Here is a 15,145-nt window from a genome sequence, read left to right as displayed (position 1 = left end):
CCGCCACCACCACGTTTAAAACCTCAACAACAACTGATCGCATTGATCGCAACAAACGTGCAGCACGTCGTATACCATAGAGTAATTTGAGACTAGAGAGGTCGCGGGTATCGAAAGTTTTGACGATCGATGCAATATCGAGATTGATATTGTGAAAATTCGAATATATTTAAAAATTTGTTAACTACATTTAAAAAATTATAAAACATCTGGAAGGAAATTAAGAGGAAAGAAAAATAAAAAATTGGGAAAATTTTTATATACTAGAGTAGTATAGATTTTAATATATTTTTATATTAAATATAATACTATATCATATGTTAAATTAAATCTAATTACATTAAAAAAGTAAAAATGGCTTAGGAATTTGAAAAAAATACTTCCCAGAATTATATACTGCAGAGTATTTCAGAAATATCTATAGTATCATCTTCCTTTTCTCTTTTAATGGCTAAATGCATGGCTCGTAAAAATCGAGTCAAAGTACATTTTTTTGTTCTTAAATAGAAAGCATGAGCTAAGAACGGTATTTTTCTTAAAATTCGACCACTGAAACCCAAACTCTCCTGACTAAGGTCCATTAATTTAAGACTGTTTTTTGTCTTAAATGTTTCTTCATAGCCTAACTTTTTTAAGTAAGATAAATCATAAATTTCTTCTGGTTCCATTAATTCTGCCTGAAATAAATAAATTTAAATAATATATTTTATAAAATATAAAAAGAAATATATTTATTCACCTTCATTAATTCTTTAAGGCATGAAGTATAAATTTTGTATATAGCTTGATTTGTAGGATGTCCAATATATTGTTTTATGTCTGCTCTATCAACAAATGCTAAATCAATAGCTTCTGATAAATTACTAGTTGTTAGAATTAAAACATTTGGGTATTGTTTTATTTGGTCCAACTGCGTTAGTAATGCATTCACAACTCTTATAGAATCAGTGGGTTCTGTTCCATTATTACAAAACTTCCGAGTGTGTGCAACAGATTCTACCTCATCAATCAAGATACAAACTAATGCATCTGAATTTTCCACAAGAGATTTTATTTCACTGAACAATTTCATAACTAACTTACCACTCTATAAATAATTTTACTTTTAATTTTACTATTAATTAAATAAAGCAATTTTTTAAATATTTCACAAATACCTCTGAAAACCATTTTGAAAATAAACTGTGACTGTTTATTTCAACAAATTCACTATGAGAGAATCTTTTGCCCAAACGAATACTAATTTTTTGAGCAAGAGCTTTGCATAAACTAGTTTTTCCTGTACCTGGTGGTCCATGTAATAGTACTACTTTGTTCCAACTTATGATGTTAGTATTAATATTATGGTCTGCAAATATCATTGCTGTTTCCACAAAATGAAGTAACTGAAGAAAAATAAACAAATTTTTAGACCTCATAAAAATTAAAATAACTATAAAAAATTAAATATACTCAACTAACATCATTTTTTATAGTAGAATCAAAGTAAAGGCTCTCCCATAAATAATGAAATTCTTTTGTTGGCAATATCCAATGGGAAGAGACTGGAAGATCTTCCCCGTTATTTTCCATTGTTTCTGTAGCTGCAGTTTCAGTTGTTAACCTATATACATAAAACTTCAGAGTAGCACTTTGTACTTTCATGTGACTCCTCTGTAACAATATTTATATTAATAACAACTTTTATGCAATTAAATTTACTTTTCAATTATTACCTCTCTATGACTAGAAGTACATATTATAGATTCAATATGAATCTGTAGGATACGATTTGATTGATCCTTTGCATATAGAACAGTGTCTAATGCAATCTCTTCTAATGCATTTATTTCAGCATATACTAAATTCTCAATCTTTTCTGTGGAGAGTGTGCTAAAAATCAAATATTATGATTTATAATACACTTGTTAAACATTAGGATTATGATATAAAATTATTCTAAACTGATTAAAGAAAGGCTTGAATTAACATTCTGTTGTAATATTATCAAAAAATGTTCAACAAATATCTCCACTATAAGATGAGGATAAATAATTAATTATAAAAGAAAAAATACAATTTCTAGTTAACAAAAGTGGTACCTGTTGACGTTCTGACAGATTTCCACGTGTAAAACGTCTGATCCTTCCATCCTATTTCAATTCTTTGCACCTTAAAACAATTTTGAAGCTTTAAAAATACGTTTCAAGTTTTTCTTGTATCAATATAATGTCAACTCTAAAAAAAATACGAAATTGCATACACAACATTCAAGAATTTAAATTACAATTTGAAACTGACTACGTAGATAATTCCAACTGATTGTAAGATACAGATAGCAATAAAAAATAGGAAGAGAGAAAGAGAGGAAAAAATTTAAAGCTGATTTCCAACAAATAAAAATTCAATGTAAAGTTCACATCGTATGTCTAAATCAGTGTTAGATCACTATCTATATTATAAAAGATCTATGGTATAATATTGGACGCTATAGTAATTCGTATTTTTATAAATCGACAACGGTCAAACATTTTACGATCGACGGTTTAAAACACATGGGTTTGAAATGTAGTGGATGACGATCGAGTGTGCTGATCGTTCAACAATTAATAAGTGAAGTAGTTTACTGTTAATTAATTATCAAACGGTAAATTGTTGGTCAGATTTTAATGAAATGAGCAAAGCAACGGATGATGATGAACGCAGAAAACGCTCTTTGGAAGCAGGCAGGGAAATGGTAGATCTTTCTTTCATAATTATCTATTTCTTTTGATATTAAGTCTCACGTAACTATTAACTATTTATAACTTAACTATATATTATCTACGATGTAAATTTCTTTAATATAGTAGACTTGAAAACCAAACAGAATATTAAAACAAATTTTTATTTTTTTAATAAACATTTATATTTAAATTCAATGTTCTCTATAGTATACAGTTTGGGTTTTGTTTAGTTGGAACGATACAAGGCAGGAAAAGCTAGTAAAGTTCAAGGTGTAGGTCATAGTCAAATGGATGAAATATCTGATGAAGAATCTTTCCATAATGACAAATCTATTGGACATAGAGAATCTTATGTAAGAATAAAAACTTAAATAAGTTTATCTTACTATTTATAAGGTTTAAAATGTTGATCTTGTGGATTATAGGCACATGAAGGAGTTTCTTCGAGAGATGTGACACAAAGCAGCGTCAGTATGAGTGAAGGAGAAGCAGATGGGGATTTAGAGGGGCTTGCAGGGAGAGTGGCTCAGTTAGAAGAATTGCTCCAGGGGAAGGAAGCCATAGTGGAAGCTTTAAATGCAGAGATAGATCACTTAAGAGCAGAAGCATCATCACCAAATTCTTCCCAAAGCCAAAACAGTAGTATACACAGTAAAGATGTCATATCTTTATATCACATAAAAGTATGTTCATATTTTTATTTCTGGACACAGTATATGGAGATAGTCATATATTATATTTTGTTAAATAGTTGCAAGAGTTTGAGAAAGCAGTGAATCAAAGGGATAACCTAATAGAAGATCTAACATGGTCTCTGCAGCATGTTTTGTCTGTTAGAGACAATCTTGCTAGTCAGTTAAACGCCTTGAATGCTATGGAAGAACCTTGTAAAGATAATACTAGTGCTATGACCATTAAGAGCTTACAAGAAAAGGTAAAAATAATATTTTTTATATAAGAAGCCAATTGAAAAGATTTTTATTAGGAAATTGATGGTTTTTAGATTGATACTTTAGAGAACACTTTAAGTGATCAAAGATCAATAATACAAAAATTAAATAACCAGTTGACTCAAAACCAGGAACATATACAGACACTTGAAATGGAAAAAGAAATTAGAACTGCTGAAATTAATGATTATAAGTTGCAAATTAAAAACTTAAATGAACAAATCCGTTTAAGTGTTGCTGACAAAAATTTAAATATTGCCGAGACTTTAGAGCAACAAAAACAAAGTGTAGATAAGATAAAACAAGATATGCAACATATATTAAAAAAATTTACATCTGAAACACATATAAATACTGTACGTCATCAACAAGAATTAAAAGATCTAACTGCAAAACATGAAATCGAGATAATGAATATTCAAGAAAAGTATGAAGAACGTTTAAAGCAATTTAAGGACGAAAATAAGATTTTGGCTGATCGTTTAAACAAAGAATTACCAGATTTAGAAACCAGACATGCCAAAGAATTGTCTATATTTCAAACACAATTAGTTCACTATAAGAAAACTGTAGAGGCTTTAAAACTTGAAATAATGAATTGTTCCGAGTCTCAGCAAGTCGCCCAGGCTGAGTTAAATGAATATAAATCAAAGTTGAATGAGTTTAAAGTGCAATCGGAAAAGGCTAAACACATTCAAAATTTAGACCATCAAAGGGAGAAAGAGATGTTAAGTGAACAGATCAAGCTGCATAAGCTCCAATTGGAAGAAATTACTTCGAAGTATATTGCGACGACTGCAGTTCTAGAATCAAAGGAGAGCATTGAACGTTCCTTAGAACAGGCCTTAACAAATGCTGCTACATTAAAGGAAGAGAATGAAGATTTAAAGTTTAAACTCGACGATTTGTCGTCAAGATACTCTGCAGCGCAATCGTTGATAGAAAATAGTCAATCACATGAAAGAACTTTGAGTAATAAAATCTATGATTTAGAGAAGTCTTTGTCTAGATTTAGTGGCATAAATGTGAGTACTTTGAGTGAGTTGAATGAGACTACATATCAGACTTTGGATGAAGTGGCAATTCAATATCAATTAACAAAGCAAAAACTTGAAGAGAAAGCAGAATTCGAGAAACGTTTGGTCCAAAAGATTGAGAATCTTGAAGAGGATGTTCGTAAGTCAAAAGAAGAATTGGAACAAGCAAATCTCACAAAAAAATCATGTGAGAAACAACTTAAAGACATGAAAAATATCTGTGACAAATATAAAACTGAGCTGAGTTCCTTGAAAAAGAATGACTTAAAAGACCAAAGTTCTCCACCATTAGAAGAGGAACACAAATTATCTAGTCAGAGTATGAATGATACTGTCAATGATTTGCTGCATAAAACTGAAGAAGATCAGCAGGAGATCAAGAAACTCAAGCTTATTCTTGAACAAAAAGAGGCAGAACTTACAGAGTCTATAAAGAAAATGTATGATCTAACGGAGAATCTGATGAAATCTGAAGAAGAGCGCGAACATTTGAGGAATGGATTCGCCACACTATGGGCTCAGTGTGCAGAGGAGTTAAATCAAACATCAGCTTTAAATGATAGTAAACTTGATATCTCTGTGCCATCATCTAGTTACAACAGTGCATTAATGAAACAATTTAAATTGGACAGAGTTTTCAATGATTCTGTAAATATTATACATGATCAAAGTATAGACATAAATAGAACTACTTGTGAAAAAAATGAAGACATTGATAGTAGTAATAGAATATCATCACTGCAAGGAAAATTAACATTTGCATTGCAAGAAAATGAACAATTACTAAAAAAACTGCAACATTTTAAGGACCAACAGATAGATTATGAAGAAATCAAAAATAAATTGAAGCATTATACTAGTCTTTCAGAAAATCTTAGAATAGAAAAGGAAGATAAGATGGAAGAAAATAGAATTTTGAAGAAGAATTTGGAGAATATTCACTCACTGCAAGAATCTGTGAATCAATTAAGATCAGAGAAAGATTCTTTACGTAAAGAAATTGAAGCATTGATCTATGTTCATGATGAGCAAATAAGTGCTATAAAGGCTGAAACTGCATCCGAAATTAGAAAAGTACAATCGTTGATGTTAGGAGTGAAAGAAGGCACAACAGAGCTGAAGGATCTCAAAACTGAATTAGAAATGCGTCATGCAAAAGAAATGGAAGAATTGCGTATGTATTTTGAACAGAAATGTTTGTTGATGGAGAAACAATATTCTGAAGAAATATTTAGTCAGCAATCAAAAAAAATGTCAGACAATGATAGTGAAATTGCTGACCTAACTGAAGGCTTATACTTTGGAGGTGCTGGGGATTGTTTAAACGTTTCAATTATGTCTGAGCACAGTTCAAGGCATGGTTCTCCAATAGGAGATGATCAATCTAGACATGCTAACCAGAATTTTAACAGTTACACTAAATCTGAAATAGAATATGAAATAAATATTAAAGCTTTGCAAGAAGAATTGCAGAACAAAATAATAGAAATACAAGAAATCAAATTACATTATGAGAAAATTTTGGAAGAGCAGAAGAATATATATGAAAGAGAACTGTATAATAATAAAACTAAAGAAAGTTGTAAATTGCAGAGAAATATGGTAAATCAGGTAAGCAAGATATTTAAATATTTTCGTGTACTTCTTACTTGTGTAATTAATGCACTTTGTTTATGTTACCTTTTGTGTTAAATGGTGACTATTTTTTTCCTGCAATACAGCTGCTTTTTTCCTTTTGAATTATATGTATTACATGCTATTAAATATAAAGTTCTTTTGTTCACTTTGCTATATATAGTAGATTGCACTTCAAATTTGGAATGTTTTATTTTAATTTAAAGTAATGTATTTTAGTACATAGATCTATAATAAATAAGGACAAAAACGCATGATTTTTCAATCTCTGAATGTAGTCTGTTTTTTTACATATTTTTGTTTTTGTAAAAAAATTGCCTTAAAAAGATATATTTTTCGTTGTGCCTTTTAGTTCAAAAAGCATTTTAAAATAGTTTCCAATTAGTAAAAATCATAGTCATGCATAAATCATGAATTGGAAAGCAAAGCTATCAGTCTGAACTAAATAGAATCAATGTTCAGTTTTCCTCGTAACTAACATGCTCTTGTGTGACTACATATGTGTGCATGCAGCATTGTCAAACAGAATGGGATGCGGGTGCGTTGGAAAACGGTGAATTAACGCAACTACGAGTGGCCTACAACCATCAGCTGGAAGAACAGATTGCGCTAGCTAAGTTGGATATTGTCAATGCGCTTCAAGAACAAATTCAGGTAGCTTTAGACTTAGCTACCCCAATTTATGCCACATTAGCTTGCTAAAATTTAATCAAACATACTTAAAGTAAATTCAATTAAAACATTATTAAAACACACATTTCCAGTTTATCATTTTCATATTATTATAATTCAATGAATAGGCCCTTTTAATGGTTGAGTCAGATGTAGAAGACAATTGGCCAGCAGAATTGTTGGAATTGCGAGATAAACTGACTGGCAATGCAAAAAAGGAAATGCAATTGCTCAAAGAAATGCATGTTGGGGAGGTACAACATCTAAAAGAAGAACATTCTCGAATTGTTGCTAGAATGATTGATCGACATCAAGAAGAACTTTATAAAATTAAATCGGAATATGTTAAAAATTTTGATGAAGAACGAGATTCTGATAGAAACTTGTTCATTGATCATAAAATTTTTGAAAAAAGGTATGTACATCTTAGTACAATTAAAAAACATTATATCTATTATTGTTTATTTATAAAAATCTTTCACTTTTGCTAAATAAACAGTTTAAATAAAACATGTATCATTCTTAAAACACTGATTGAAGAATTGATAAAGTATTTTATAATTTGTGAAGAAGAAATTAACAGTACGTTTATTAACGAAGTCGTTAAGAGAAAGTTATTTAATAGTATTAATAATGAAAAAATTCTGAAAACTGATGAAACTGAAGAATCAAAAGTCAATGAATCAAGAAAGTGTCAAGAGACTAGCTTATTAAATTTTCCTGAAACGAGGTTTCAGAAATTGCATTTTGCTCCAAAAATTACGGAGATAACTTCTATAATAAATAATAGTGCAGAAACATTGCCAGTTATTCTGGAAAAAGATGACAATATAATAGAGAATATAAAGCAAGAATTAAATAACTACGTGCATCGCTTAAAATCTGAGAGTATTGAAATTCTTAGCACTTCTTTTCTCACAAATGAAGGAAAATGTGTTTCATCTTTAAAAGATATTCTTTGGTTGAATAAAGAAAATGAAGAGTTGAATTTAAAACTCCGCCACGCTGAGGATTTAATCATAAGTTACCAAGAAGAAATGGACCAATTGAAAATGACCATTTTAGATCTTCAAAGGAAATTGATTAATGCAGAAAATAAAAAAGAGACAATCACAGAAGGTTATGGAGAAAATTATGACACTGGCACTGATATCACTTTGCAAGACTTTTCACAATTGCAAGAGAGAGGTATGAAAAATAAACATAGTTCTTTAATAGATGTTTTCTGTAATTATATTTCATTTTACAGCAAGGCATGTGTTATCGAATGGAGGAGGAGATTGTACAGAATTATTGCAACTGATAGATGAACTATGTAGACAAAGTGATAAATTGATGGAGGAAGCAAAGAAGGAAAAGGAAGATCTGCAGCAGCAGGTAAACTTAAAGTACTTTTATTAAAGAATGTGCTGACTGCATGTACTTTCATTATATAGAGTTGGTATGCTACATATAAAACAGTTGTGGTGTATTGCATATTAAATACGAGTTCTGTATTTGCTGGTTTATTATTTTAGCATTTTATCTGTATTTATAAACTTAGTTATTTGTGTATTGCACAAGACTTTTTCATGGTTTCAAAAGTATTACAGTGGATAGATTATCTCGTGTTTAAAATTGCTAACAAAATATTTTACAAAAGAGACATATGGAATGAAAAGAAAGGCAGGTAAAATTGTATAGCTCTGTGATGCAGTTTTAAAAGGATTGATTGGCGTTCTGTTATCTTGCCAGCAGGTGCCTTTAGAACCTACTCCTCCTACCCCATACATTCACAGGGTTTGCTGCCGAAAGGTAAATTATAGAATTACTAATACTATTATAAAAGCTGCTCCGTAAGTTAACTTTAATCGCAAGATGTGCAATACTTAGTGATAAACTGATAATAACTTTATAAATTTATCTCAATTTTGACAATTTAATGTGTCATCAGAATTTGCTGAATTTTTTATCATTAAAAGTAACAATAATTTTCTAATGATTAATTAAGGCATGTGTTACATTAAAGGTGTGTTTCTTCCTATTGCTCTTTTGTATGCATGCAATTAATATTGCAACGTAATCCCTCTTTATCCTCTAATAATCATACAATAACAAAAGGTCGAATGTTTTTTGCTAAAAATTTTTGTTGGCAAAATTAAACTTACATATTTTCCATAAATTTTATTAAATACTTTGTTTTGGATTGATATTTCTTTCGTGCAAAGATATTTTCTCTCTCTTTCTTTCTTGTTTTTCCTTTTTCTTTTTTATGTTTTTTTTTTTTTTTTAGTTATAATGGCATGTAGCTATTTGCAGTTTTATATTTTTATAGCAATCAATTATATGTATATTTATATAGAAATGATTAGAATTTTTAACTACTATACACATTAAAATATGTTTTATTATTTTTTAAATTAAAAACTTGTATGTTCTACTTTTTTAATAGATTTTCTTATGAATATTGACTGAAAGAAAATATGTGTAGATCGAGGCAGCAGATAAGCAATTAAAAGCAACTCGTAGATTCCTGGATGAGCAAGCAAGTGAAAGAGAAACCGAGAGAGATGAAGCTGCAAAACAAATACATGTTCTACAGGAGCAACTTACAGAACGTGAACGAGAAAAGGAACGAGATCAACGCATTACATCTGAGGTAAGTTTTGAGGAATACTAAAGCATTCAATAAAAGGATAATTTGACAGAAATAACTTATGGTTCTAATCTAAACATTTGTTGGCACTCAAGGCATCTGCTTTTTTGTAAATTTCACGTGGTGCGGTTTGTTTTATTACTTTAATCCAGTTTAGGAATTCTTTTAAGCAATCATTTCAACAACCATTTTGGATTGGGGTTTTTTACAATCTTTACTGATCTCATATGAATTGATTAAACTAATCAATAACTTTGAGATGTCACATATGATTTAAGATAGTTTTTTGTGGTTATAATCAGCTAAATTACAAAAAATAGGTAGCTTATAACACGCATTATCACTAACCTATTAACACAAGTTTTCTTGCACTCTGGTTTTGGTTTTCTGTTTGTCGCACAAAGCAGTCAACACTATCACCCGAAGCAACGTCAAACGTCCCTGTGCTTCAAACATCTGACAGCTGTACAGTTGTGAGTGGTTTATTATTTATAAGAATTAATGTATTTAATAATATTTCAGGTTTAATTTGTACTAGGTACAGAATATAAAAATAAAAATGATACGCATGCAACTTTATTTTGTTACTTTGACAAAATTTTGTTTATTTTCATGTGCTTTAAATATTGTTGATGCTTTCTGGCAGCTAATTATGGTTGTGGTAATTAAACATTCTTATCAATTACAATGTTTCATTACAAAATGAAATACACTGTAGGTGGAAGTTTTGGAGTCTCAAATGAGGGAGATGTCTTCTCTCATGTCTGATACTGAGGCTAAAAAGTGTGAAACCGAAAGCGAACTTAAAGCAGCTATTGATAAAATCTGGGTACTTAGAGAAATCATTACAGATTTGGAACAACAGGTGCAGATCAAAACAGAAAAGGAAGAATCTTTGCAATTACAAATCAATCAATTAGAAACTGTAATCGCTGCTCAGACTAAGAATCAGCATGAGTTGGTCCAAGAATTGGATGCTGTTAAGATGGGTAGTGAAAGCAAACAATTAAATGAACATATTATTCACTTACAAGTAAGTTTTAATTGAAGAATCTAACTTGTTATTATATTTACTTTTATAAATATGATTTTATAGGAAGAATTAAAGAAACACAAGTTAAGTTCAGAACAATTCAGTGTAAATTCTACTGTGTTAAAGCAAATGAAAACAGAACTCCGCGATATGCAAAACCAGTTAGATAAAAGAATAAAAGAACTGGAATCTGCGCATATGTGTAGTTCCAATTTGAGCTTAAGTCAACCAAGTGAAGACGTTTCTATTAGAGATCAAATAGATGCATCACGGTGTCCTACACCGGACGATCCTACAGCTCCGCCAATGTTACCTCTTGATCATCTCCTTAAACTTAAAGAAAAAATGTCGAAACACTCCAGAGTTGAGGAAGTAATTTTGAAAAGGATCAAAGACTTAGAGTTACAAGTAACTGCCCTCAAAAACCAAAATGAGGTATGTAATAAAAAAAAATTTGATTAGTAGGGAATTTTATAGTAATTTTATGTTTCTTTAATAGGAATTACAAGCAGAGCAGGAAATTCTTCAACAAACAAATTCTGAGCAGTTGTTCCAGATAGAAGTAATGCGTGGTAGGTTGGAGCAGCAGAAGCAAAGTGCTCCATTTGCTCAAAGACAGGCTACATCACGATTAGAGTTACAACTTCATGAAGCTAATATAAAGTTTCAATCTTTGGAACGAACTATTGCTGATAAAAACTTAGAAGTAAGTACTAAACATTGTATATATCTTATTAACATTATACCTTTTACTATGCAGCCTCTTTTGACTTTCAGTTAAAGGATATAAAGAATCAATTAGATAGGGTTAATCAATTATTACAAGAGAAGGAAGCAGAAATTGCAAATGTGGTACAAGTAAAAAGTGCAACGATTCAAAAATTAAAGGAACATCTAGAAGTTATTGAAGAAGAAAAAAAGATTCTCCAGGTACGTAGTTCAAATCAAATTTATATAAGTATTGTACTTTACTGAATAAAATTGTTATTAGACGAAGGTTGGTGTCCAAGAACATGCTCAATTAGAATTACCAAGGCTGATAGATAGCATCTTAGCAGACAAGAACGAGGAAATAGATCACCTAAAGGAACAATTATCTAAGAAAGAGAAACAGCTTGAAATGTATTCTTCCTTGAATCTAGATGAAACCCAGTTACGAGAGTTGGCACGACAAACAGAGGCAAAGAACAGTGCACGTACATTGAGTGACATCCTATCCATTCATTCAGAATGTGAGGAGACTACCGAAGCTATCAGAGGAGCTAATACAATTCAAAATTTACCTAACGTATCTGTTTTCAAAGTTAATACTTTACATGCTTCTCAAAGTTTAGATAATTCAGTTGTGCCTTTAACGGATACCGCCAACGTGGTTCTTCAGGTTCCGCCTCTAGATCTGGGATCTCAGAGCCTATCTGCATCATCCAGTCAGCAATGTGGAGGCTTAGATTTATTGCAGAGTGATTTAGAATCAAAGACCTCCTCGTCAGAGAAAAATTTTTCCTGTAACAAGACCGATTATGTTGTTCAGTCAAGGCAGGAATGTACTCAAATGCAAGAATCTCTAGAAAAAGAGAGTACCAATGAGAAAAATGAAAGTAGTAACAATAGATCTTATGTTACTTCGATAAAATATACTCAGACGTCTATTAATGAGACTTTGAAGGAGGTGGAAAACTTGGAAAATCAGTTGAAATTAGTGAAAGAGGAATTAGATAGGAAATCGGCGATTTTAATTAAAAGAGAAGCTGATCTGATAGCTCTACAGAAACTCTATGATGAATTACAAATGGAGTTTAAAGATGTAGCAGAGACTCTCTCTAGAGATAAATGTTTCTACCAAAACCAATATGAATTATCACAAGTATCAGAGAATAAAATAAAACAGGACTTACAGGAAATAGAAAATGTTTTAAAATTAAGGAATGAAGAAATGCAAGATCATAAAAACAAGATGCAAGTAAATGAAAGAATTATAATGGAACTAAATTTAGAGAATACTAAGTTGAAAAAGGACATAGAAGAGAAGGAACAAGAACAAGAACAAACAAGAAAATACACCACTCTACTTCAGGAAAAGATAAAAGAATTCCAGAATTCCAGAGATATTATTCTTGAGAAAGATAATACCATTAAAACTACACAAACTCCCAATAACGAAATTGAAAATGAGAATAATCAATTGTATGAATTTAAGACCATGTACCAATCAACTAAACAAGAATTATTAGAATGTCAGAATGAAATTCAAAGATTAACTGAAGGTTTAAATAATAGAGATCAGATTATCAGAAGGCTGGAAGAAATGGCTAGACGCACTAGCTTTTCGGGAACATCCTCACCTTCTAACGAAAAAGATCAAGAAATCCATCATCTACAAGAATTCGTAAAGCAGAAAGATAACATAATTAGAGAAATGATTGATGATAGCAAGAGATTATATAAAGCCCTAGAAGCTATACGGAATAAAATGAGGGAATCTGGAAATGTGGTAGAATTGAGAAAGAAACTAGAAGATGAAAGAAAATTAAATGTTGAGTTATTAAAGACTATGGCAGAGAAATTAAATAAAGAATTGTCTGACCTAAAATTACCTACACGTAAGTATTCCTTTATATAAAATAAAAAAATATTTATTATTGTAGTTTCTTATTATGTAAATTTGCAGAACGATCGCAAGATGATACTGATATTGAAGATATGGTGCAAAGGGAGTTAAATTTATCAGCGCATTTAGACAGACAGATCATGAACGCTATAGAAAATGATACAGAGGTTAAGATTAAAGTAGACAGACAAGTTCCTTATCAGGATTACCAAGGAGGAAGATACATGGAGCTAAAATTAAAACTGTCTGATAAGATTAATGAAGAACTAAAAAAATTAAAAGATGATTTGGAAATCGAAAGAGAAATGCTTAGATTCCAGATAGCAGAGTATGAAAGTCGTATATTTCAGCTTAAATCAGACTTAACGGAGGAATCGAAAAAAGTTGCGAAATTAGATGAAGAATTATCTTCAGAGAAGAATTTAGTAAGAACATTGAAGATTCAGATTGAAAAGGAACACAGAGCAATGCAATGTGGACATAATCAAGACATAGAATTAATAGAATTTCTTCAAAGTAAGTTGAAGACTTCTCTGGACAATGAGACAAAGCTTAGAGATAATTTGTCTTTGCTACGACAGGAGCATAAGAGTTTAGAGATTCAGCTGAGTTTAATGAAGAACCATATGCAAACCCAAAAAGTCGATGATTTGCCAAGACTAACAGATCTTTTGGAAATTGAGAGGAAAAAGTACCTATCAGCAATGGATAAGTTTGAAAAAGAAGAAAGAAATAACGCTGAATTGAAGGATACTTTGCAGAAATTACAAATGGAGAAGACTCGATTTGAAAAACAATTCGAAGTAGAAGTGGAGAAGAAAGAAAAATTAATAAGTAGTCTGGCTCTGATAGAGGGAATTAAAGATCACTTGCAAACTGATCTCAAACGTACCAAAGAAGACTTAAAAGCAAGGGAAGAAGAGTGTGAATGGTTACAGAAAAGAATTAAGACCATGTCTGATGCAGAAATTAGGAGACAGGAACAGAGGACTAGCGAATACAATGAGCTCAGGGCATTAAGAAGAGAAATTAATAATGCTAGAGAAGTGATGGTCAGTATAACGATATATTAATTTATAATAATTTATTTTTGGATTTCTTTTATTTATTTAATTATTTGGTAGATGGATCTAGAGGCTGATATGAAACAGTCCAAAAGAGAATTAACGGAGTCCCTCGAACGTGAGGTGAAATTAGCTAAAACTTTAGAGGCTCTCAAAGAAAGGGAGAGTGATCTACTTAAAAAACTTTCTGTTACTAAAGATGAGGAAAAGAAGTTAAGGGATATGATTACTGAGTTACAACAAGAGGTAAAAACGTGTACCAGGAGAGAACTGGAGCTTACAAAGGAATTGAAGAGCAGATTCACAAACGAAAATATGCCTGGCAAACTTATACAAAATATCAAAGTAATGGATGTAATAATAAACTCAAAGATATCTTGTAAGTTGTATTTTATATTTGATATTTTGGTTTATAGGATCTTAGCGATATGAATGAAAAATACGTGACAGAAAAGACTGTACTTCGGGAGAAACTAATAACAGCAAGGGAAGAAAAGGAGCAATTGAATCAACGAATTAAATTACTTGAAAGTCAAGTAAATCGAAGTAAAGGGCCTCAAAATCCAAATACCATGTCCCTAGAATATATGAAAAAGGTAATTTTTATATTTTTTTAATTCGTTTTATACTTAACGAGAAAATAATACTTTGTTCCACAGTTGAAATATTTTTATGGAATGTACCTGCGAGCACATAGTAGACACAGAGCTCTAATTTATCAAAAACGATATCTACTAACTATAGTTGGTAGCTATCAATTGTCTGAAGAAAATACGTTGTCTGTACTTGCACAATTGACCAAAGAA

The 15,145-nt window shown here is 30.8% G+C and overlaps 2 protein-coding genes across 2 annotated transcripts in view; one reads left to right on the top strand and one right to left on the bottom strand.

The window, feature by feature from the left end:
- Nucleotides 1-389: 389 nt before the first annotated feature.
- pch2 (pachytene checkpoint 2 protein) lies at nucleotides 390-2,166 on the bottom strand. Its single transcript, XM_017908815.1, has 6 exons — nucleotides 2,082-2,166; nucleotides 1,716-1,872; nucleotides 1,462-1,653; nucleotides 1,158-1,385; nucleotides 740-1,087; nucleotides 390-677 (listed from the first exon to the last, which is right to left on the bottom strand). Exons 1-6 carry the CDS (start codon nucleotides 2,129-2,131, stop codon nucleotides 390-392), a joined length of 1,263 nt encoding a protein of 420 aa, XP_017764304.1. The 5' UTR covers nucleotides 2,132-2,166.
- Nucleotides 2,167-2,487: 321 nt separating this feature from the next.
- The window catches only part of LOC108553798 (pericentrin), a 13,254-nt gene continuing 596 nt past the window's right edge, over nucleotides 2,488-15,145 (top strand). Inside the window, exons 1-21 of the mRNA XM_017908839.1 lie at nucleotides 2,488-2,716; nucleotides 2,936-3,058; nucleotides 3,131-3,388; nucleotides 3,457-3,639; nucleotides 3,709-6,303; nucleotides 6,841-6,981; nucleotides 7,128-7,414; nucleotides 7,493-8,187; nucleotides 8,249-8,376; nucleotides 8,734-8,793; nucleotides 9,470-9,637; nucleotides 10,039-10,107; nucleotides 10,353-10,667; nucleotides 10,731-11,102; nucleotides 11,167-11,373; nucleotides 11,445-11,597; nucleotides 11,659-13,267; nucleotides 13,336-14,327; nucleotides 14,400-14,684; nucleotides 14,756-14,935; nucleotides 14,999-15,145. The exon at nucleotides 14,999-15,145 is cut by the window's right edge and continues 272 nt beyond it. Coding sequence (XP_017764328.1) covers nucleotides 2,654-2,716; nucleotides 2,936-3,058; nucleotides 3,131-3,388; nucleotides 3,457-3,639; nucleotides 3,709-6,303; nucleotides 6,841-6,981; nucleotides 7,128-7,414; nucleotides 7,493-8,187; nucleotides 8,249-8,376; nucleotides 8,734-8,793; nucleotides 9,470-9,637; nucleotides 10,039-10,107; nucleotides 10,353-10,667; nucleotides 10,731-11,102; nucleotides 11,167-11,373; nucleotides 11,445-11,597; nucleotides 11,659-13,267; nucleotides 13,336-14,327; nucleotides 14,400-14,684; nucleotides 14,756-14,935; nucleotides 14,999-15,145 — 9,030 coding nt within the window. The 5' untranslated portion in view covers nucleotides 2,488-2,653. The remainder of the gene's footprint in view (nucleotides 2,717-2,935; nucleotides 3,059-3,130; nucleotides 3,389-3,456; nucleotides 3,640-3,708; nucleotides 6,304-6,840; nucleotides 6,982-7,127; nucleotides 7,415-7,492; nucleotides 8,188-8,248; nucleotides 8,377-8,733; nucleotides 8,794-9,469; nucleotides 9,638-10,038; nucleotides 10,108-10,352; nucleotides 10,668-10,730; nucleotides 11,103-11,166; nucleotides 11,374-11,444; nucleotides 11,598-11,658; nucleotides 13,268-13,335; nucleotides 14,328-14,399; nucleotides 14,685-14,755; nucleotides 14,936-14,998) is intronic.

Source organism: Eufriesea mexicana, unplaced genomic scaffold (genome assembly GCF_001483705.2).
Source record: "Eufriesea mexicana isolate 0111107269 unplaced genomic scaffold, ASM148370v2 scaffold13223, whole genome shotgun sequence".
NCBI lineage: Eukaryota > Metazoa > Arthropoda > Insecta > Hymenoptera > Apidae > Eufriesea > Eufriesea mexicana.
Note: the sequence above shows the minus strand (reverse complement) of the source record. Positions and strands in the feature narration are given on the sequence as shown.